This window comes from Micrasema longulum, unplaced genomic scaffold (assembly GCF_059751315.1).
Source record: "Micrasema longulum isolate JH-2025_06_02 unplaced genomic scaffold, ASM5975131v1 h1tg000403l, whole genome shotgun sequence".
Lineage (NCBI taxonomy): Eukaryota > Metazoa > Arthropoda > Insecta > Trichoptera > Brachycentridae > Micrasema > Micrasema longulum.
Genome location: NW_028277603.1, coordinates 1,011,337 through 1,034,361, shown reverse-complemented (window position 1 = coordinate 1,034,361; position 23,025 = coordinate 1,011,337). Strand labels below are relative to the sequence as shown.

General features: G+C 33.3%; 1 protein-coding gene across 5 annotated transcripts in view; it reads left to right on the top strand.

The window, feature by feature from the left end:
• Nucleotides 1–23,025, top strand: part of Smr (nuclear receptor corepressor smrter) — a 426,844-nt gene that overhangs the window by 3,495 nt on the left and 400,324 nt on the right. For 4 of the 5 annotated variants that reach the window (XM_088226003.1, XM_088226001.1, XM_088226002.1 and 1 more), the window contains exon 2: nucleotides 1,875–2,730. In XM_088226003.1, the coding sequence (XP_088082129.1) occupies nucleotides 2,693–2,730 (38 nt within the window). In that variant the 5' untranslated portion in view covers nucleotides 1,875–2,692. The remainder of the gene's footprint in view (nucleotides 1–1,874; nucleotides 2,731–23,025) is intronic. The other variant, XM_088226005.1, reaches the window with a different exon arrangement.

Genomic DNA, 23,025 nt, shown 5'->3' with positions numbered 1-23,025 from the left:
CAAATGCGCGTTTACTGAATTTAGTGCGCTGTTTCTAAATTTCGTTTTTCAGGGTGTTTGCCCTTAGAGTAGCTACCGAGTCTAAAACACTTTTCCAGAATTATGGTTCTATTTCACATACATAATCGTATGTACTCTTCATCGGCCTGGACGCAGAGATAAAATAACAACGCAGTAAAACTACTTTATAATATTATCGTTTTTTTTTATGTATTTTTTATCCGACGGCAACGTGTCTCGAGATTGGCTGGTTCAAGTGATCATCTTACGTATTATGTAACATTTAAATTCACCTTTTGTTTGAACATAAATGATTGTTTCTACATTTCTTTCAAGCGTTGAATTATTAAAAAAAAAAAAAAATTGTATGAGTAAAACCGATAGAAAGACCCGCGGTCTTTTAAACGGTTTCAGGTGTGTGGAGGAATGTACTTTCAACCGTCGATTTTCGTTAAGAAAAGAGCTGGGACTTGAGTTGACGTTGGTGAAGTATTTCCGTATTATTTAATTTATTAGAAGTCCTCTAATAAGATAACCCCGCGCCTCAAATATGTTTTCTCTCTCTGTGGCAAAAAAAATATATCTAAATAACTCCCTAGGGAGGAAATCTAGCCTGTCTACAAACATTTCGACACACTCCAAATATTATTAATTTTATCTTTGAATAATATTTTTTTTGATCCGCTCACAATATTTTTATTACAGACCTTAATTTTTTTTTAAATGCCGTTTTTTTGAGATTTTAATTTGTTTATTTTATAAATTTATTGCATTAAAGTATACAAATTTCATACCAGGGAATCTATCTAAAACTAGTGAATTATAAAATGTATACGAAGCGTCCTCTGGTTAGGTTAGTCTCCATCTAACATGGATAAGCCTGTTTTAAGATGTATTTTTTTTTTCATTTAACGCATAAGTAGCAATAACAACAAAAAAAAACTGTTTGAAAATATAAACCAATTTTTCGATTTGTAAATCAAAATATCATCCAAAGTCTCGAAATCAATGAAGTATAATGGCATTTCAGTTCGTGGGTAATTGCCTTCCGTGTTTCATTCTCCAACAGATAATCATCATGATCAGACGTGTGCTGATGTATGCTTTAATTGCACTGAAATTGGGAAAAACAAAACAGATACATTTTTTTCATTCGTAAATACAATCCAATTTATGGAATAAGTTGATAAGAAGTATATTTTTTACAAAAATTTAAAAGCTGCTAGCGAGTGTCATATCTATTGTAAACAAATGTAAACTAAATAAATGTAAATTACTCTTTCTCACGTGAATGTTTGCTATCGTGATTTGTCATCTCTGCTTTTGTCTAATGAGGAAGTTCAGTGGTTTTTTTATTTATTGTCGATTATCAACGCTATGATTTTTCAAAGTTTTGTAATTACTCCGCGTGTGACGTCACAAGTTCTCTTCGGTGAGTTCTGGCGATTGGTGAATTAGCTTACCGTAAACAGGAAATCTATATATCACAACACTCTTGTCATTAGTTGATTCGGAGGAACTAGTGTCGCCGTTCGTCCGTTGTTATTTAAAACATTCTCAAGAAACTTCGCCGTACTATTTAATGCTCTAATTTTTTGCCGCGCCTAGCCTAAGAAAACATTTATGTGCATATTTAATTTCCTGTTGCACTGAACTCTTCATTGTTAAGGACAACGCAATATTTTATCTATAGCTTACCGTATCTTAGATGTTTCTAGTATAGGAATAACGTGTCTATTTATTATATGCTCGAAATATTGTTTGTTTAACGCTAGGCCGCAATCCAATTAAAATTATGTCATTAAATTTATTTGTGAATTGTTTTATTGTAGAATGTCTGTTGAACTCTATATTAATGTTGAATTTTGTTTCAGGTTTCGTAACGTTTGGCGACGTTAGCGAGGAGCTCTTTATACCAATAATGATTAAACCACGCTTAATTAATAATACGAAATTATAATTACTTGGCAGTGTTGTGGATGCCAAACCGATAATATTAATGGAAATCACTAATCACGGTATATAGCTACTAGTTAATGCGTGTAGGGGTAACATTCCTCTCTATTAATATATTTTTATCTTAAACAAAGTGCTAAATAGTTCGTAACGCTGTGAATCATCGCGAATTTTCATTCTTTCAACTGTGATCCGTTTATATAGTTTTTAAATTTATTAATCCGCATTTCGTAACCTTTTACACGTAGTCAATAATTGTAATCAGATAGTAATGAAATAAGAGCTCCTTTGTAATGTTAAATTGTAATCCAGTCTTCCTAATTTACAGTGTTAATAATCTCTCACCGCAAGCTAGTGTAAAAAAGTGCTTAGTAATCTGTAATCATCATTGGTACGGATAATCAGTTGCGAATTTAAAAGTGCGTTTTTGAATCCACCGGCCGACGCTCGCTCTCGACCGGCAAATTTCGCTATTAACCCGGCAGGCGCTCGCTCTCGACCGGCAAGCGCTCGCTGCTGCCCGGCAAGCGCTCGCTCTCGACCGGCAAGCGCTCGCTGCCGCCCGGCAAGCGCTCGCTCCCGACCGGCAAGCGCTCGCTCTAACCGGGTGGCCGTACAGCCTGGCAGCGGGTCGCCGGCGGGCGGTGTGATGCCCCCGGTGGTCTAGTGGTAGCCATGCTTGGTACAGGAGGCCCGCCCACAGTCGCCAGCGCCGTCCCAGCCCCCATACACAGCCATGGCGCAGTACACGCAACGATCGCAGCCTATGCACAGGTGAATACAAAATAAAAATACTCCTAAAGACCCTCCTATTTCCAATACCCAGATAAGACACAGATTGTGAACGAATTGGATATTGATTGAGCCATTTTGTGCTCAGAAGTTACGGCATCGTTATATTATATTATTGAAATCTTAAAACTAAAGACAAATTAACAATATTTTGAGTTTTTACAAACTTTTGTAGACAAGGACTGGATTCAACTCCTTAGGGAGCTGTTAACATTAACATATTAACATATCAACAGATGAAAGAATTGAAGGAATATAGATGTTCAAATATGGGCAGAATGGTGAATGTTACACAGTTTGTAAAGTGACCACTTAAACCAGCCAATGACAGGTCATAAGCCCTGAAGATGCCTAGACTTCTATATTACCTTCTCTAAAATGTTCTTCATGTCCGTTGTAATATGTTAATAAAGACAAATGAATAAAATTTGGTTCTCTTTAATATACTGTTATTAATATATTGATGAACTTCCTGCTACGTTTCTATAGTAATTTCGATATTTCTTTAGCCATCCGTGACGTTTCTTTAGTCGTCTGCGACGTTTTTTTAGTAATCCGCGACTTTTGTTTAGTCGTCTGCGACGTTTCTTTAGTAATCCCCGACGTTTCTTTTGCCATCTGCGACGTTGCTTTAGCCTTCTGCGACGTTTCTTTAGTCTTATGCGACGTTTCTTGAGTAATCCGCGACGTTTCTTTAGCCGTCTGAAAGGTTTACTAAGCTATCTGCGACGATCTAACCGCGATGTTTTTTTTTGTTGTAAACTTTCAGTGTATTAATAATTCACCTCTTTCAATTTGATTACATGCAAGAACTTGCTACGTGTTGGTAGAGAATTTCTTAATTCTTAATGCGAGCGGGCACTATCAATACTCTAGAACACTGTAGAACAAAAAATAGAAATATCGAATAACTCGGCAGGGTCTCGAAGTACAAGATGCAGCGTTCGTGCGACGCATTTATCATCGTGCAAACTCGGCAGTAGATCGTAATGTTTCTTGTATCGTGACCTATGCACGGAGAATGTTGATACTAATAACCCATGAAGCGTTTAAAGGTTCAATTTCGTGTGACTCACGTTATTTTATATTGACATAATATCTCTCATACTAATGGATGGCATTAGACGAATCGAATAAAAACGTTTTTTTATCGCCAGCGTATTCTTGTGTTATTTCACATTACGATTATGATTTTACATTTTTTTGTTGAAACACATTCTCGTGTTGTTTTTGCTTTGCGTTGTCTGTCGTTTATCGATTTCTCGGGCGAATTTATAGCAAAACTATCGGTACGAAAGATGCACTTACTATGTTAGAGGGTGCGCGGCTAAATCGAGCATTGTTCATAAGGGTTGTCGCAGATGAACGATTGGACTAAGAAAGAACGGCAGAAAAGATTAACGATGCGAATGCTGATGGATGCAGAAAATGAGGAAGACCGCACGAGAAAGACGTGGCAAATTCAACGATACTTAAAGATTGATTTTTTAGAGGTGGGAATAATCGGCGTGCGTGAATGAGAAAATGTTTGAATATAAGGGGCAGGGCGTTATGTATGTTAAGGTAGAATGGTGTGGCGTTCTATCTTCCGACTTCCATTTGCTTTTTTTGATGTCGTGTACTATCTCTGTTTGGTACACTTAATGCACGGTCCATCCATTGATTGGATGGAACCAATGCTTCCGCAAAAAAATGACTTTTAACTACAACAAATATTTTTTAATTAGTTTGTTATTAATCGTAGCGATCTGAGGTTGGTTCCTAAAAGGCCGTCTCCCAGTCCTGAATTCACTAGTCCGCGAATGCGCAAATTGAGATCTTCAATAGCTCCGTGGAAGCAATTCTAACAAACCAATACATTTAAGTTTGTAAGTGAAAATTTGATGGAAGTTCATTGTAATTTATTATATAAATAAAACACGAGTGATACTTTAATCCACAAATTTGGAATATCTAGTGACCGGTTTCATCGCGACCAGTCTCGAAGATGTCGCGAAAGCGATGAAACCGGTCACTGGATATTCCAAACTTGTGGATTAAAGTATCACTCGTGTTTTATTTATATAATAAAAAACCAATACATGTTTATTTTTCGTATATTGTGACTGTGTTATAACAAATTTAGCACTTAAATCGATTGACACGACGGTATTATAATATTCAACTATGAAATATAACTATTTTTCTAAAAATTACGGCAAAAAATAGCTTTTTAGTTCATTTCATTGCATTTAATTCGAATTACTGTGTTAGTAGTAGGCACATTTTACCTATGTATCCAATACCAAGTGACCGCTTCCCTGATCGCAAACCTCACCGCACGCCCCTGGTTCACTTCGTGTGCGTCTCTACGAATGTTCTCTACGTTTCACATAGCGCCCGGTAATAATAAACTATCGATTAAATTATATTGCGGACTATCTGAATGCGGTTTCGCCCGTCGGAGATGATTATTTTTCTGTTTCGACAGAGATTGTTCACGCACGACCGAGTATGCGCTCAGGAGCTAGAAGACGCCTATGGGCGATGACCACAGACGCCTGTGACGGTGCTCGGCAGCCGGTCCGTGCGACCCATCTCCCCCAAAAAATAAAATAAGAACCTGTACTCGTGTTATTTTAAAGAAATTCTATCTCAACGGTACGCACGCACGTATTGATCGCGGCTTTTGTCACGTTTGGACAAACGAATCCCAATTGTGTCCAAATTGAACATTTTTTCCGCGTCTGCAAATTGGAACTAGTTCTCGGTGGTCGTAGCAGTCTATCTCGTTTTGTTATTTTTCATTTCCACAGAAATTTTCATACGAATTGGCTTCGTTAGTTGATTATTCGACATTCTGGAATATATTACTTTAAAAAAGTATTTTTTCATCCATCAATGGGAGCAGTATTATTTCCAGGTTTCTCGTCATTTTCTTTATTTCTATCTTGCTCACCGGAAGCATGCTGTAGACATATTAAACGAAGTCAAAATGTTGGGCAGTAATGTTTTTGAAATAATAAGTAGCGGAGACAGATCAAATTGTTTTACAATTGATTTTTTTTAAAGTTACATATACAAAACAAAATACACAAATTAATACGAGGTCATTTTTAAAATCTTAGTAAGTACTCTGTTAAATAAATACGTATTAGCATTCTTAAGATGATATATGGTGGCTGAGATTTTTCATGAATAGGTATTTGGCCACGGTTTTTCTGTCACTCTATCGCAAATGCGTCCCCGATACTGTGCGACTAAATCGAAAAAAAGATGTTTCGCGGTCCCGTTTTCTGCACTTCAAAACTGAACCGTTTTTTTTAAAGAAAGATTAAGTATCGGGATATTTTTTTGTCCCGGTGGCTTTTGCGTTTTTCAAATGTAGTTGTCTGTGTCTATACCGTACGTCCAAAGACCGCAAATAAAACTGGGCGCTTTTCAGGGTTTTGGATGGTCCTAGTTCCCATAGTAAACATTTTATCAAAAAAACAAAACGATAGAGACACGCCAATAGTAAATATATATATATAGATATATATTAAGAGTGTAAAAAAATCGCTACTCTAGTAGCGAGAATGCGTTCGTATGAAGAAAGGTCAAACCGTGTAAGACCGAAAAAAAAGTTAATTTTTTATATAGATAAACTAGGTACAAGAAATCCCAGCAATCACAATCATAATATTAGAGCCGAGAGTTAGACTGGCGTTAAGGTTAAAAAAATCTAAAAATTCATTACTAAACAATTAGAAAAAATGATTTGTGAAGAAATTTTTTAATGCATTTAAAGTGAAATTTTGTTGTTAATTATTAAAAAATCTAATAACCGTCTTGTAAATAAACATAAAATGTACAGTGAATTTTATATTCGTTTTTGATTTTTAATTAAATTATTACGTTTGTTATTAAGTCGTATCGTAGTTTCTTAAAACATAGGTATATAAACATATAACATTATGATTGGATGGGGTGGTACGAGTGACACAGTCCTAAATAGTGTATTTGCTGCACAAAAATCCCCAACAATACAACACGTACAAATAATGTAATCACTAGATCCTCAACTCGAAGACAACTTAAACAAATACAAACTAATACCACTTTCGGACAAAGGAATTTTTAATAATTACGCAATTAAAATCAATAACCTACTTCAACTGTCCATTTAAACAATTATTAACGAGAAAATGTTCAAAGAGGCTATAAAAAATGGATAGTGCAGCTGGGTAGAAGTAAAATGAATTGTCTCATTCGCCCAAACCAATATTGAATCATCTGCTCCACGAATGGAAATTTTATGTTACGATTTTGTTCTTTCATTTTGCGTTTTGTAATATAAGTAATATAGATGTACATAAATTAAATATAAACATAAATACGTAGTATTTAAAAATGTCTGAACATTTTGTTATTTCTCTCTCTTCTTTATATATTCTCACATGTAAAAATATTTTTTTTAAAGTATACTGGTAAGTGTCGTCGGCACGGGTAACCCCAGTGAGGTCACATTATTTTTATTATTAATCATTGTTTATTGTGTGAAAAAAAATGAATAAGTAAAAATAGAAGATAAAGAAACGATTAGACGATTTTTCAAAAGTAATGCTAAATTTCTCGCATGATTCTGATAATATTTTTTATTTCGTAACTTTTCTTTATAACCTAATCAGAACATATGAAATTAAGGATAAAGTGATTTGACGGTTTCGCAACATGCTAATGATCCAGAGTAATTTAGAATCGTTTTTTCAAAACACGATATTCGCCCCGTATGGCGATATCCAGTCTTTTAAAAAATATATAAAAAAACAGTATCGAGACGCATCGATTACCTGAAAAAAACTCACCAAAACACGCTAAAACCCGGCTTAAAAAAATATAAAAGTCTTATCGTTTTTTCAAAACACGATATTTTGTCGTTTGCTAATGAAATATAAAATAAAATTATAAACTATGCCCAAATTAGATTATCCGCAGGCGCAGTTGCAAGTTTTTTTTTTTTTAACAAATATTATTTACAAAAAACCGTCCTCTGTAGCTCAATCACAAATAACTATCGACGTGCTAATAAGCGACGTGATAACAATTTCTCACCATGGTTGTTTATCGTACTTGCGATCATCCGTAAACACCTAATATTAAATGTCAAAATATTTACGTTTCGCGATGTACAATCCTGCTGCGCAATCACATATCTGAATTTCACCGTTGTAAATGTGGAAAATATTCCAAAACTGCTATTTTTATTCATTATTTATCACGCTATTAATTGCATTAGCCGGCGGTTGGCCAGCCAAATGTCAAGAAAAGCAGTCGCCATAGTAATTGTAATTTAATTTTCACTTTTTTGTATTAGAACTCTACTATTTTGCAAATGCAATATATTGTTATATTTTTTATAGTAAACGCCGCTTTTTCGCAAATGAACTGTATTTATTTCCACACGCGTTGACTTATGTCTGCGATAACTTAAGTATGTTCATTGTGATAGCTCAAATGCTTAGCATGTTTTTAAGCACGTAGATAGTTATTTGTGATTGAACTACTAAAAAATACTGATCTTGTACAGCGATCTAGGGGTTACCCCTTTTCTAATAAATATTTTTTCATTCACCTTCATAGACTTCAATCTCTGTTTATGGTTTTTCTCACGACCGCCAAAACGATCTTCAGTCGCAAGAAACTCGCGTAGTAAGCGAAGACAGAGTTTCAGCATTTTAATAGCTTATAATAATAATGAATAGTAAAACGCTATCGTAACATTAAATAAATTACCTCTCGGTAACCGCACAATGGAAGAAAAATACCATATTCATTTGGTAACACCTTGAACTTTTCAGTCGCCCACTCGCTTACTTCAGCACACCTCCGTCTTCCTGATACACGATTTGCCAAACCACTTCGTTCGCTTTTTGCATTATTTAAACATTTCGTGCACCTTAATTCGCGATTTTACCGACGAAATAAAATCGAAGCGTTATTTTTTTATTCTCGAGGCTTGAGCTTGAACTTTATCTCATCTATGTAGTATTGTTATCATTCCTCATGCTTGAAGGAATTATTATTCTATGCTTAATATATGCGCCTATGTGGGTAGAGAAAGGGATTGTCCGATGAAAGAGATTAATTGAGTCGTATGCATAGAATTAAGAATAGTCCAGAAACCGCATACGAGCATCGATCAGAAGGTGACTAAACTACTAAAAAATGAGTAGTTTTAAGTTTCTTTGTAGACGTCGCTCAGTACGCAACTCCTGATTTGAATTCAACTATGCCGTGTTGTGTCCTTTTAAGTGTAGAAATACCGCTAGGATCTTAAAGAAAAAGGATGAAATCACATTTCATGTGTAATTAGCAAATGAATGTGTATGTAACAAATGCATTACTTAACAATTGAATTATTTTTCTATCTGTCAGATTGTCGAAGAAATTAAAATGGACATTTCGTTAGTGTTGCCAGGGTAGTAATTTTTTTACCCTACTTTGCTCATCTAATGAGAGAACTAATGGAAATTGGACCTCGGATTAAACAACTCTGCGGTGGACGTTTGACCGACATTATCTTTAAAACATCAAATATTATTTAACATGATATAAACATATCCGATTTATGTAAAATGAAATTTGTTTTATATTTTAAGTTCAAAGTTCATTAATTTAATGACCCTTTACTTATCTACTCTGTTGTGTCAATCAATATTTCCGCGCGCGCAATTAAAGCTTTAGAGAAATTAACAGATTGCTTTTTTTTCACCTTACATTTGTGTTATGATTATATTTTTTCCAATTACGAATGCGCGCTACGAAATTGGGGCAACTTTTGAACAGTCCGATGTTTTCAAATATGATTTTACGCTCTTTCTGGACTATTCTTAATTCTATGGTCGTATGATTGCAAAATATTCCATACCCATAAGAGATATGTCGTTTTGAAAAAAATATCGAGAAGAATAACCTATGTCTTTATGTATTTGTTACATGTTATTGGAATAACAAAATAGCAAAAAATTATCTTTCCAATGAACTTGGGAAATAGCTTATTGAACTGAAAATTAAAATGGTACTATTTTAACATCCCTCGATGTCCAAAAATCGCGGTGAATTGTTTTACCCAACGTCCTAGGCTTTGAATTTTTTTTATTTATTATCTGCAGTGTCTTAACTCTTGCGCAAGGCGGTCGTCAATGAGAAAGTTCAGCCGTTTTAAAAAAATATATTTACAATCAAACCAAGGCAAAGATTTTTTAAATATATTTTTATCATCGCTGTGATTTTTTTTAAAGTTTTGTAATTTTGAATTACCCCACCCGTGACATCACAAGTTGTCGTCGGTGAGATGTGCTGACATTCTAAAGTCATTTTCCCCGTATTTATTCCCGTAGACATTCACCGTTGCTGTCAAAATACACTAAACGTTTAAAAAAATGGCCACCTGGATACTGGAAATCTATCACAACACATGACAACACTATAATTGATTGGTTATATTATTATTTTTTTATTTGACGGACTTATGTAGTCCATTCTTACGATGGTACATAGAATTTCTTATAATAAATACAGGCACTAATAAAATAAAATACAAAAAAAAAAAAAAAAAACTACTTCAAGACAAGATCCGGTCTATCTATCTATCCATTCGCAAGAACCTATGACGTTACAAAGTAGTTCATTTTTATTAAAACATTTTTTATTAATTTGTTTACATATTTTCGAGAAACTTCTTATATCCAATATCCCGTAGTGCTGAACTTCCTAATATTAATATCAAAAGCTTAAAAAGTGTTAACATTTTTTTTTATTTATAATCAAAATACTATCTGCATTTTATTAATGTTTTTTTTTTATCCGAAGCGTCTTACACCTGAAGTTGGTTCACATAATATTTATAATGCGGAACTTCAGCCCTACGGGAAATTGGATACAAAAATGATTTCTTACGCGCGGTAAAAATTAGAGCATTATGTTACTAAAGTTGTATTTCTGATTTAAATTTATTTCAACAGAGAGGGAAAAATTTTTGAGAAGGGAATATGGAAGTCTAGGCATTTACAGGGCTTATGACCTGTCATTGGCTGGTTTAAGTGGCCACTTTACACACTGTGTAACATTCACCATTCTGCCTATGTTTGAACATCCACATTTCCTCAACTCTTCCATCTGTTGACTTTTGTGAAGTAAAAGAGCTGAAACCTTTATCACGTGGGTGAGATTCATCCGGCTGAACCAAATCACCTACTAGGCAACGCCTGAAAACAATTTTTCAATTTTTATACTTCTTCTTTTACCAGGTAGTAATTCAACAATGTTTGATTATGTCCAAATGCTTGCAGACTGGCTGGATTTCCTCCCTAGGGAGTTGTTCATATTTAAATTTATTTCAACAGAGAGGGAAAAATTTTTGAGAAGGGAATATGGAAGTCTAGGCATTTACAGGGCTTATGACCTGTCATTGGCTGGTTTAAGTGGCCACTTTACACACTGTGTAACATTCACCATTCTGCCTATGTTTGAACATCCACATTTCCTCAACTCTTCCATCTGTTGACTTTTGTGAAGTAAAAGAGCTGAAACCTTTATCACGTGGGTGAGATTCATCCGGCTGAACCAAATCACCTACTAGGCAACGCCTGAAAACAATTTTTCAATTTTTATACTTCTTCTTTTACCAGGTAGTAATTCAACAATGTTTGATTATGTCCAAATGCTTGCAGACTGGCTGGATTTCCTCCCTAGGGAGTTGTTCATATTTAAATTTATTTCAACAGAGAGGGAAAAATTTTTGAGAAGGGAATATGGAAGTCTAGGCATTTACAGGGCTTATGACCTGTCATATTCCCTGCCATATTCCCTTCTCAAAAATTTTTCCCTCTCTGTTGAAATAAATTTAAATATGAACAACTCCCTAGGGAGGAAATCCAGCCAGTCTGCAAGCATTTGGACATAATCAAACATTGTTGTATTTCTGAAATTACTCCGCGTGTGTCGTCTCAAGTTCTCTTCCGCTTCTTCTCGGTTAGTTTTGCCGATTGATCCCGTTGACGTTAAGTGTACTGTAAATCTTCCACAACCCTCCTATCATTGGTTGATTCATATGAACTAAAGACGTCATGCAAAGTAGTTCGTTTTTATTAAAATATATTTTTCGTACATTTTTAAGAAATTGCCGTGTAGTAAATTGCTCTAATTTTTACCCAATTCTCCTCATTGAATTCTTGGATTGTTCACCGAAATGTCAGATCTCGTGTTTTTTTTCGGTTTCTGCGTAAACATTCGGCTTCTTCCACTTCGCTTCTCGTATTCACTCCGAGAAATATTCTTAATCAAATTTGCGATATTTTCCCGGCAGCCATTTCGGGTATTCGTGGAAACGAAATTGTCATTTTTATTTATTGGGCCACCTACGAATGTAATAAAGAGACATCGAACCGAATGGGTGTTTGATTTTTGAATAATGTTACCATTATAAAAACTACATTTCCTTGATAAATTCGTGCCAAAACTGCCTCGCGAATTTCGTTTTTTTTGTTCACAATAGAAAGAGACGATCCTTCCGTAAAAAAAGGAATCTATGTAGATTACTATTATTTTGATGTACATTAAATCCCAAGGTATTTATTTTGACAAGTCATAAGCACTTATTTATTCTTATTCTCGGGGACCAGTGGTATGTTTTAAGCTCCTGACGTCACTGCGACCTGTAAAGTTCTATTGTGACGGGTCCCCGTGAATAGTTCTCGCCCTCCGTGCCCAGATCTATAAAGAGCCTGGCTACTGTGTGGAAGGCGAGAGTTCTCATTTTGCTCAATCCCCCCCTGCAAGCCCAGATCCGCAAAGTATCGGGTTATTAAGTAGAAGGCGCGCTCTTTAATTTCCTCGGATTTAACCAGCGGTCCCCCGAGTATGAGGCTTCTTTTATAATGTAAAGGATCACATTCACATATGATGTGCAATGGTGTTTCCACATCCGCAATGCAGAACCTACGTCTAGAAGTTTCCGAAGGTTCATTCTAGCAAGGTGTTTGTTTATCTGCAGTGCTTATGGAACAAACAAACTTTTTGGTTTGATCCTTTTTAATTCTTTATTGATAAGGTGCTTATATTTTTTTGCTAAGTTTCGAATTTTTTCAATTTTTCAAAAATTTCAATTTGTATGAAACTTTTGTGTTGGTCTCTTTTTTGTATTTCTTTTTTTTTACAATGTCTTTTATTACGTTTTTTTCGTATGTTAACCACCTTTTTTTCTAAAAATATTGTTTTAATTTATTTTTCTATGTATCGATTACTGTTTTTATAATTTTACAGTCTTAGTACTGGGTAAATAACCCTAGTTAGAGACAGTCACAACTGTGTATAAATATGTGATTTTATGTGGGTATGTGATAAGAAATTAATAAGAAATTCTTCCATCATTCCAAGAAATTTAAATAAACTAGAAATTTTACAAAATAAAGGGATGAGAATAGTTCTTAAGAAAAATAAATATAGCAATGTAAAAAAAATGAGAGATGAACTAAAATGGTTATCTGTAAGAAGGAGACTTAAATTTAATATGTTGTATTTATACATAAATTTTTTCACGATAAATTACCAAAATATTTTAAGGATAAGGTTGTCTTAAACAAAAATTGTCATGAATATGCTACTAGACAAAAGGATAAAATAAGACTACCATTATTGAAAAGAGCTGAGTCGCAAAATTGTTTGATGTATAAGGGTTTAAAAATGTATGATGAGATGCCTGAATGTATGAAGAATGAAAAGTGTCTGAAAGAATTTAAAAATAAATGTATAAGTTACTGTAATGAAATGTAAATATATATAGATGATGTAAATGTACATAATAGTTTATATTAGTTTTAATATAAGCTAACTTAAGAAATAAATAAATAAAAAAACTGTTTTTTTTAAGCAAATTAATCGAAAATTTCATCGGATATGGGTGAGATGCAACCAGATAATTTTATTTGCTATAAAATGCCACTTTTCAAATGTTACGCTTGTTCTTAGCCCATTTTAATTGAGTGACTTCACAAGTTTGATACCACGCTGGTACAGAGTACAGATCATCTTGATAGCGCGACAATCGCATACGCTCCTCTATCTGTATCTGGGCTTGGGAGCTACGCCCTGCCTCTTAACTGCTTCCAGCGCTGCCGTTATCTTTCTGTTCTGCTGATTAACCACCCCACCCCACCCCACTCTAGCCTGGCGGAGACCCGATACGGAATGTGATCGTCTCTTATCTCTCCCCTTGCGTACTTTTGTTTCTATCGCGCTGTGTTTTTTTTATTTTTAGATGCTTCATAGCCTTCTTTTGTTTGTTGACCTCTTTTTGTTTCGCCTCTGTGAAATATTTTGAGCTGACGTCAGATGCCTCTCTTGTGGGCAATAATATCGTTTGTGTCAAATAATCTCAGAAACGAACATGACCCTGGAACTTTTTTTTTTTTTTTAAAGAAGTATATGCGTTATGATTTACCCAAATATTTAATTTTGAGGGCCATTTTCAACGAGTTGTAAATAACTTACTCTTAGAAAATGGGAATTAAGTTGGGGTAGAGAAGGATTCGAACCACGGACCTTTGGTCCGTGAGTCTGAGATACTAGCCACAGGACCACAGCCCGATTCCTAATTATTGTCCTTAAAAAGTATATTTTACAAAAGAAACCTCTTCTTCATCTTATAGAACGGAAATTACTCCGTTCCTTTGCTCTACGGGATGAAATATTTTTTCAAATAATTTGTGACAGGGGAAGAAAACCTATCACTGCCATTTTCCTGTCCAGGGTCCGTATTCTAATAGGAATTTAAACTTCATCTTAAATTTTATCTGCAAAGTAAAATTAAGTTTTTGGTATGAATAATATAATATGTTTACAATTTTCTATTCTAAACATGTTCAATTACAGGTTACCGACGAAGATATTTTGAATTTTTATACAAATACACACATTTTCGTACATAAATATCAACTTTACCTTTAGACAGTCTAAGATAACTGTTAAATTCTGATTTTAATTGCCCCCCTGGGGGTCACCAATGCTATTTTTAATTATTTTATCTACTTACTCTTCGTGATTTATTTTTCTGTAGGAATCATTTTAAACAAATAAAACGGAGATGCAAAATATCTTTCAGATGGGATTATGAAACTCTAGGTTAAACTTTTTCTTTTGCTGGTTTAATTTATTACTTTGATTTTTATAATTTTGATAGAAATATCAATGCAATGAACCTTAATTTATATTTTACTATAAATTTTATGTTTGAAGCCCTAACTTTGTGGTTATTCAGTACAATAAAATAAATAAAACAACTTTATTTATAGCATTTATATATAAGGACATTCAATCCATCTAATCTTCACATTCGTTTGAAAATACCCTAACATGGCGAAACAATTGTCACGAAATTTTTGTTTTTATATTTGTAAAAATAAAATAAAGTGTTTAGTAGACTCAAGTCAGAGTTCTACAAAATAAACACCAAATCAATCAATAATTTATTTATAGCCACTATTTTTTTATTTTACAACCCACCCTTTACAAGACAGAGACTTGATTTTGTTAGTTCCAGACGAAGCACAATAGAATACAATAGGATAGAACTCATTAGTCTAACTATATCTAAATATACCTTGATAAAGAAGCTTATATAGCTTTGAAACCGGCCGGTGGAAAAAAAAATAGTGGTTAAAAACAAAGTTGTTTTATTTATTTTATGATATTTTTCTTATTTAATGATATTTTATTTATTGACTAGCGCGCGCTTTTGCCTATGCGGCATCATCAAGAGTGGTGTTTCTAATGTTCTTCTTTCCTTAATCGTCAAAAAAAGTAATTAATTAAAAAATATCAAAGATTCGCCCAGTCTTGTGTATATATAGGGTATATATATCTTGTATATAAAATCAATATATTGCTGCTCTTACTATAATGTGTCATTAATTTTGAAGATGTTTTTTAAATTGACTAAAATTTACTGTCTTATATTTCATTTCAAGATTCTTCCCATCGTTACTTTGAATACCATATGTGTATATTTATGTTTTTCCTTTTTGAAAATGTTCCTTTTTAAAAATATTTTTTTTTTTTTACATCTGAGCATGTTTTTCATTCTTTATTCTTCTAATTCTTAATTCTTACCTTATAATTACTTTAACATTTTTTTTTCATTTTTAATATTATTTCCATTTGTAAATACTAACTACAAACTTTCAAATAACTTTTTTTACTTTAATTTTTAAACAACTTCCATTAATGTTTTTTATTTATTTTATTGATAATCTTACATTATTATAAAATATGGAAACTTCACTGGTCCATTAGAGTTAAGTCTAACTATGTAAAATATAAAACTATGTAACCGTACTGAATGTTTCCGAATAAAAGAAAATAATTTAAAAAATATGCCTACTTTGGCGAAAGCGCTTTTTGTTCAATAAATTAAATAGTAAAACGAAACAAAAATGTGACAATTGTAAAATTGACATTTAGCGGATTTACAGCTACTCAAAATATTGTACATTTTCTTCAAAATTATAATTGCCTCCATGTTATGTTTTGGCGTGCTAATGAGAAATCCGAAACTATTCGAAAAATATACGAGTCATGCCTTTGAGCACTGGGCCACTATCTAAAAATTAGGTAGATATTGTCGCCGTTTGGACAAAAGTCACTAACCATAAAATTGAGTCAAACATGCGATTCGAAGCGTAAAATTATGTTCTTTAAGGGCAAACGTCACCAAGGTAACTCAGTCAGAAAAAAAATATTTTTTTACAGTGTGACTTTATATCATATAAATATATTAAAACATAACAAAAAACATGTTAAAAATATTTATTTTTGCCACAACATTATAATTATTATACTAATATTTAATTCCTTTCACTAACTGTTTAAGCTTGCGTTCCCCAATTTATAAACAATCTCAAGGCACTTAAACCTAATTTTAGCCACCTCCCTCATTAAAACTTTCCACATATATTTTTGTATGTATTAGAAGGAAAATGTTACCAGTGGAATTTATTAAAAATACTCGAATTATTGAGGAACTTCAATCCTACGGGAAATCGGATACAAAAAATGTTTTCTTGCGCGCGGTAAAAATAAGAGCATTACATTGTACTGCAAAGTTTTTTAAAAATGTACAATTTAAAAAAATAAATCGAAACGAACTTCTTTGAAAGACGTCACTAGTTCATATGAATCAATCGATGATAAGAGTGCTGTGAAAGATATCCGGTTTTATTTACCGTCAACGGATCAACCGACAGAACTGACCCGGAATAAGTGGAAGAGAACCTCTGACGGCACATGCGGAGTAATTTCAGAAATACAAAACTTTAATAAATCATAGCGCTGATAATAACAATGTATAAAAATTAAAAATATATATATTTTTATCTTAGTTTAACCGTCTATTAACAAATTTAAAAAAACCACGGAACTTCCTCATTATGTTGTGTACCTACATAAAACCTCCAAAACATAACAATCTCATTTTTCCTTGGTCTCTAAACTGTTAAAATGCTTTTTCTCAAAATGATGTTTTTTGGTTACTGACTTTTGCCTGAATGGCGACGGTATCTTGAATATGGAAATTAAAATAGAAAAAATATATCTTATTATGCATTCTACGTGATAGAATCAAAAAGAATATCTATCTAATCTTATTTGGTATCGACGTAAAGTAATTCGCTCATTGGAATTCTTCCATCATCTTTGTGGATCGCCGCACAGAGCGCCAACAGCACCTTGGTTATTGCCAAAATTTTTACTGCTGATAAAAATAAATCGCTCGCTTCGAATTTATCGTTCATTGTTTTTCTTGAATTCGGCACAAACCGACTGAGTTATGGTCATGTTCAGATTGGGAATGTGATTTCGGCGCCGCATACCGTAATTTTAATGGCTCTATCGGATCAGATTTTCGCCTAAAATACAGTTTTACTCGGATGACGATTTCAATTTAAATTCGCACCGTTTATGCCGAGATTATTCCCCATTTATTTCGTGTTATAAATATACCACGGTTCATGCATGATACTATCTACTTTTTTTTACAAACTTTATTTGACACGAAACACGTCTAAATCGTGTCTAAAATTTTATATGAAATTCATTAGCTGTTTAAAATGTTTTACATTGACCCAGAAATTATTTTGATGGGTTTTTTTGTAGATGTCATGATAAAACTCCTTACTTAATGATTTTGATTCAAAGTATGAATCACACTTCTTAGTTTACTTTATTTTAATTGTATAAATAAAAGACGAGTGATACTTAAATCCACAAATTTGGAATAATCCGTGACTAGTTTCATCGCTTTCGAGGCATCTTTAAAACATGTATATTTACTACGAAATTAAATGTATTTTTACAAAAACTGTAAGGTTGGAGGTATTTGAAGTTAGTTTTTACTATTTAGATTTTTTTATTTGTTGACTAACTTAAAAACGCCTACTTAGACGAAAGCGCTTGTTGGTCTATGAAACATATCGATGACTCAATTTCATTGAGAAATAACTTTAAAAAATGTAGTTTAGAGTTATACTATTTATTATATTTAAAAAAAAAACTCTTATTTAATTCTATAAAGATATTTATAACTTTTAAAAACTATTGTTTTTCTTTTGTTAGATGTTTTCATATGGAAATAAATTAACTTAACAATCTCTCAGCTCCATCAAAACGTGTTTTTTTGTATTTATTTTTATTTAATAAGGTAAACATGAACAGAAAATATATAGGGAAAAAATATGATCCCACTAAACCGCTTTACCGGCTTATCAGCAGGTTTTTTATTTTTCCTTAACAAAGAAAAACGTTAGAGAAATTATATAAATTTAACTAATAAACCAATGATAAGACACTACAATAATAAATATGCACATCTCCCTTCCCCTTCTTATTCTCTCTTCATGCATCACTGTCAGCCCCATTTACAATTCTTTTTTTTTTAAATTGTTACACTATATATGTATTATATTTTCTTTACCAACTTTGTACAATTGGTGGAAATTTGTTAATGGTTCTGAGTTTATATAACATATCTGTTGTTTTGTTAAACCAAAAAGCAAACCAAAAATTTTCAACGCTTTTGTTCTGTGCAATGCAATAGAGCGAAATGGCATATTTATGTGCGGACAGCGCATTATTACTCTCGAGGACAAGACGAAGGTCGCTGATTTTTTAAAATACTCGGTACTCTAACGTCGTTACCCTAATTCTTTTAGAATGAACCATTTTGAATGATTGTATATCCACTGCCGGCGTCAACTAAAGTCCATAGCTCGTGTTTATTGCTCTCCGAAAAGCACTCTAGCGGACGAATGGCTTTAGAAATAGCAAATAATTGCAAGTCATTACGGGATCCGCTCACGCCAGTGTACACTTCTCTTCGACGTAGACGTAGGCGTTCGCGTTCGCGTTCCCTCGACTCGCTATTTTACCCACATAATTACTATGACATGTACGGCTGTACTTATCATTCAGGTTTTTTGTTTTGTGAAAATATTCAACGTAATATTGTATCGCTCAATATAAATATCGACAGGTTACCGAGAAGATAATCAATCGAGTTGAAACATTTGAATATTAAACGTTAGGTATTCGTCATCCTATTAACCATAATATGTATAGGAATTGTATCTTTGTTTATTTTTTTAACTTTTTCTTTTTGTACTGTTGCATGTTCAGTAAACTTGCCAAACTTGCTAGTTCTTAAGCTCGATGTATTATTATAGTTTTTTTTTTGTAAACTTTTTAAAATCATTTTGCTTTTTAGCTGTAGCTTTGTAGCTGAAAAGACTTTTGCTGTTATTAGATTTTATATTATATATGAACCTCCCACTCGGTCTGTAGCTGCAGGACATGTAATCTTGATTCTATTTGTGAACGATTATTTATAAATTAAAAGCTTTTTTACTCATTTTTTGTGCAGTGTAAATGAGGGCTAGATTTCTAGTCGTCCGTGCGCTCTGTAGCTGCAAGGCGTGTTGGGATGCTTATTGTTCAGCGCCCTTGATGGGATTTTCACAAAAATGGCGCTATGTACCTATCCGAAATAAATAAATAAGAGTGTATCTGTATAAATAATTGAAACAAAATAACATTTTCATACTTCATACAAACTTAAAAATAGACAAAACTCGTCTCGCCATTGCAAATAACTATTAATTTATTTTGTTATTGTCTTTTCGCACCTAATGGTGCATTGGACATTGCTTTGGTACACCAACCGCAGCGTATCTTGATCTTTTTTGTTACATGAAGGTAAGATGATCAGTCTCACGCTTACGCGTCCACGGACTATGAAATACTCAAGTGTGAAAACACCTTTTTGAATAAATATTTCATATCAACCATGTAAGGAATCGAACCCGAGACCCCTTGCGTAATATAATCTTGGCAAACGCGCTGACCATTACACCACGAGGCCAGCATTCATAAATAGTTTGCCTCTAAAATTTATTTTTAATGATTTTATGAAAATAAAGTTAGAATGGTGAAAAAAATGTGAAATTTTAAAGAATTTCTAAGTGTCCACAATTAATTCCACTACTGTATAAATGTGAAATTTTAAAGAATTTCTAAGTGTCCACAATTAATTCCACTACTGTATAAATGTGAAATTTTAAAGAATTTCTAAGTGTCCACAATTAATTCCACTACTGTATAAATGTGAAATTTTAAAGAATTTCTAAAAGTGTCCACAATTAATTCCACTACTGTATAAATGTGAAATTTTAAAGAATTTCTAAAAGTGTCCACAATTAATTCCACTTCTGTATAATTGAATATTGGTTGATTATGTGGCGTATGCATGGCTGCCCCCGCGGTTTGATGACTATGACTACCGTTTGTTTCTCTATGAGATCAAATAGATTATTAAAACCTGGGTATTCCGTGTTGAAATTAGCAATTCATCAGTATAATTGAACATCGATCTTGACCTATTGTAGTAAAATATTACTACGAATAAGAATGAAAATATACAATTATTATGACTACACTTAGATTGCAAAATTGCTAACGTGCGAAATAATATCGTCGGTGATAACTGCAATACCGCGTAACCTGTTTTTTTATTTTTTTTACGAAAATGTTTTACTTAAATAAATTCGTTATAGGGGACTATGAGCCGTTAGTTTTTAATTGTTGCTTCCTCAAACTTCCTTATTGAATGATAATCCAATCCAATTCGTCTCGCTACAACTTCAAGCAAACTTCAAAATCTCCAAAAACGAAAAAACAGTTATGTATGCCAAAATAAACTACATATAAAAACCTACCTACCTAAATAAATAATAGCGTAATTCAAAGCCGTCTCTAAATTTTGCGAAACAGATTTCAATTATTCTACTTGACACCGCAAACTTGGCATTCTCCATTGAGCTGGTGAAGCATAATTAGATTATAAAAAAAAAAGTTTTTCGCTAATACCTCAGTAAATGGAGATTTCTAAGCTTGCTTCTAATACCCTCATATATTAACAGATCGCTTTTCAGGATCCCCTGCCAGAAGAATCCATTGATACGTAGTTACGCGATATTGCAGTATCCCGACGATACCCGGCCACGTGAATTTCGGTTATAAGTTACAAGTTTCGAGTCGTAACTCTCGGCCCACTTCTTGGCCCGTTCTCCACGCTGACTCGCCAAAATTAATAACGATGTACTTTTCATATTTCAAAAGGTTTCCGAAACCCTTGCGGGGCACATTATTTCGCGGTGGGTGCGGATCCGGCCATATTGGACTCGAACCTTTTCCTCCGCTAAGGTCGCGTCCCGTAGGGTCGCGGTCCTTTTAAGCTTTATAAATTTCCAAAGTGCTCTTTCGTGTCGTTACTTTTATAATGTCATATCACGCGTGTAATTTGGGCATTCGTTATAATGTGTGTAAATTAAACTCATTTGTTTTGTTAAAAAATATAAGGAAGTTTTAATTTGAATACATATTTCTCATTCCATTGGTATAAAATAGGCGAAATAAGGTAAATTCAGGGATTCTTTAATATTTTTTATTTGTCAATAGACTATCAAAGTAAGCCAAAATTAAAAAATATATACTTTACTAGCGGACCCGACAGACGTTGTCCTGCCCGAACGTCGATTTGCCTGCTATTACCTTGGAAAAAGACTTTTCATTGATAAGTAGGTACCTGGGTAATTGTTTGTGATTAAATTTCAAAACTAAAAATTGGTAATATTTAAATATTGAATTTAAGTAGGTACCTAGGTACTTGTGTATGGTTGAATTCCAAAACATAAAATACATATTTTTTTCAAATATAGCATTCTTTTTGCACACGTCAAACTCCGGTCTTCTCACTGACAGAGAAGTGTACTTATGTAGGAATACGATTTTAAAAATGTATTGAATTTAATATTCTTTTAGTATTACCAAAAATCCAGTAAAAAGAAATAAATGGGAAGAAATTATAAAGAATTTAATAAAAAATCATAAAGAAGGAAAGCCATTATTTTGTAAATGCATTCTCCTCGAATGCAACCTATCTATGCAATTTATCTCCCTTTGTTAACCATGGAGTTGATACAGTGCTTTATTTATTTAGTTTTTTATTGCTTAGTTCTTGGCATGAACACTTGACAAACTTACTACTATGCTCTATTTTTTATAAATTTATTGATATCATTCTAACTTTGCTAGAATTCCACTCGTCCATGCGCTTTGTAGCTGCACGATGATTGGTTATCTAGCTTTCATATACCAACTTAAAAATACCTAAATTTTATAAATGGGGTCTAGAATTCCAATCGTCTATGCGCTTAGTAGCTGCAAGACGTGTTGTAATCTTACTCCTTTTTATTATTCATATTTTTAAAAAAATTTTTTTAGTATAATTAATACACTAAATTTATTTGTCAATTTTTAAAATGTGTAAATGGGGGCTAAATTTCTAACTGTCTATGCGCTCTGTAGCTGCAAGACGTCCTGTAATCTAGCTCCTATCTGTTATATTTTTTTATTGATCTTAATTGAAAACGAGGAACTAGAATCCCAACCGTCCATGCGCTCTGTAGCTGCAAGACGTACTGGGATATTTATTAATTGTACAGCGCCCTTGAGGTGATTTTCACAAAAATGGCGCTATATAAATTATCCAACTATATATATATATATATATATAACCCTGGTAGATCGATGAATAAAACATTTATGCTCTTTACTTATTTTTTACAAACTAGATTGAAGATTTCAATACCTACGAACACGCACAGCGCAAAGATCTAAATTTCTCTGAAAACCGCACATAAATCGGTTAAG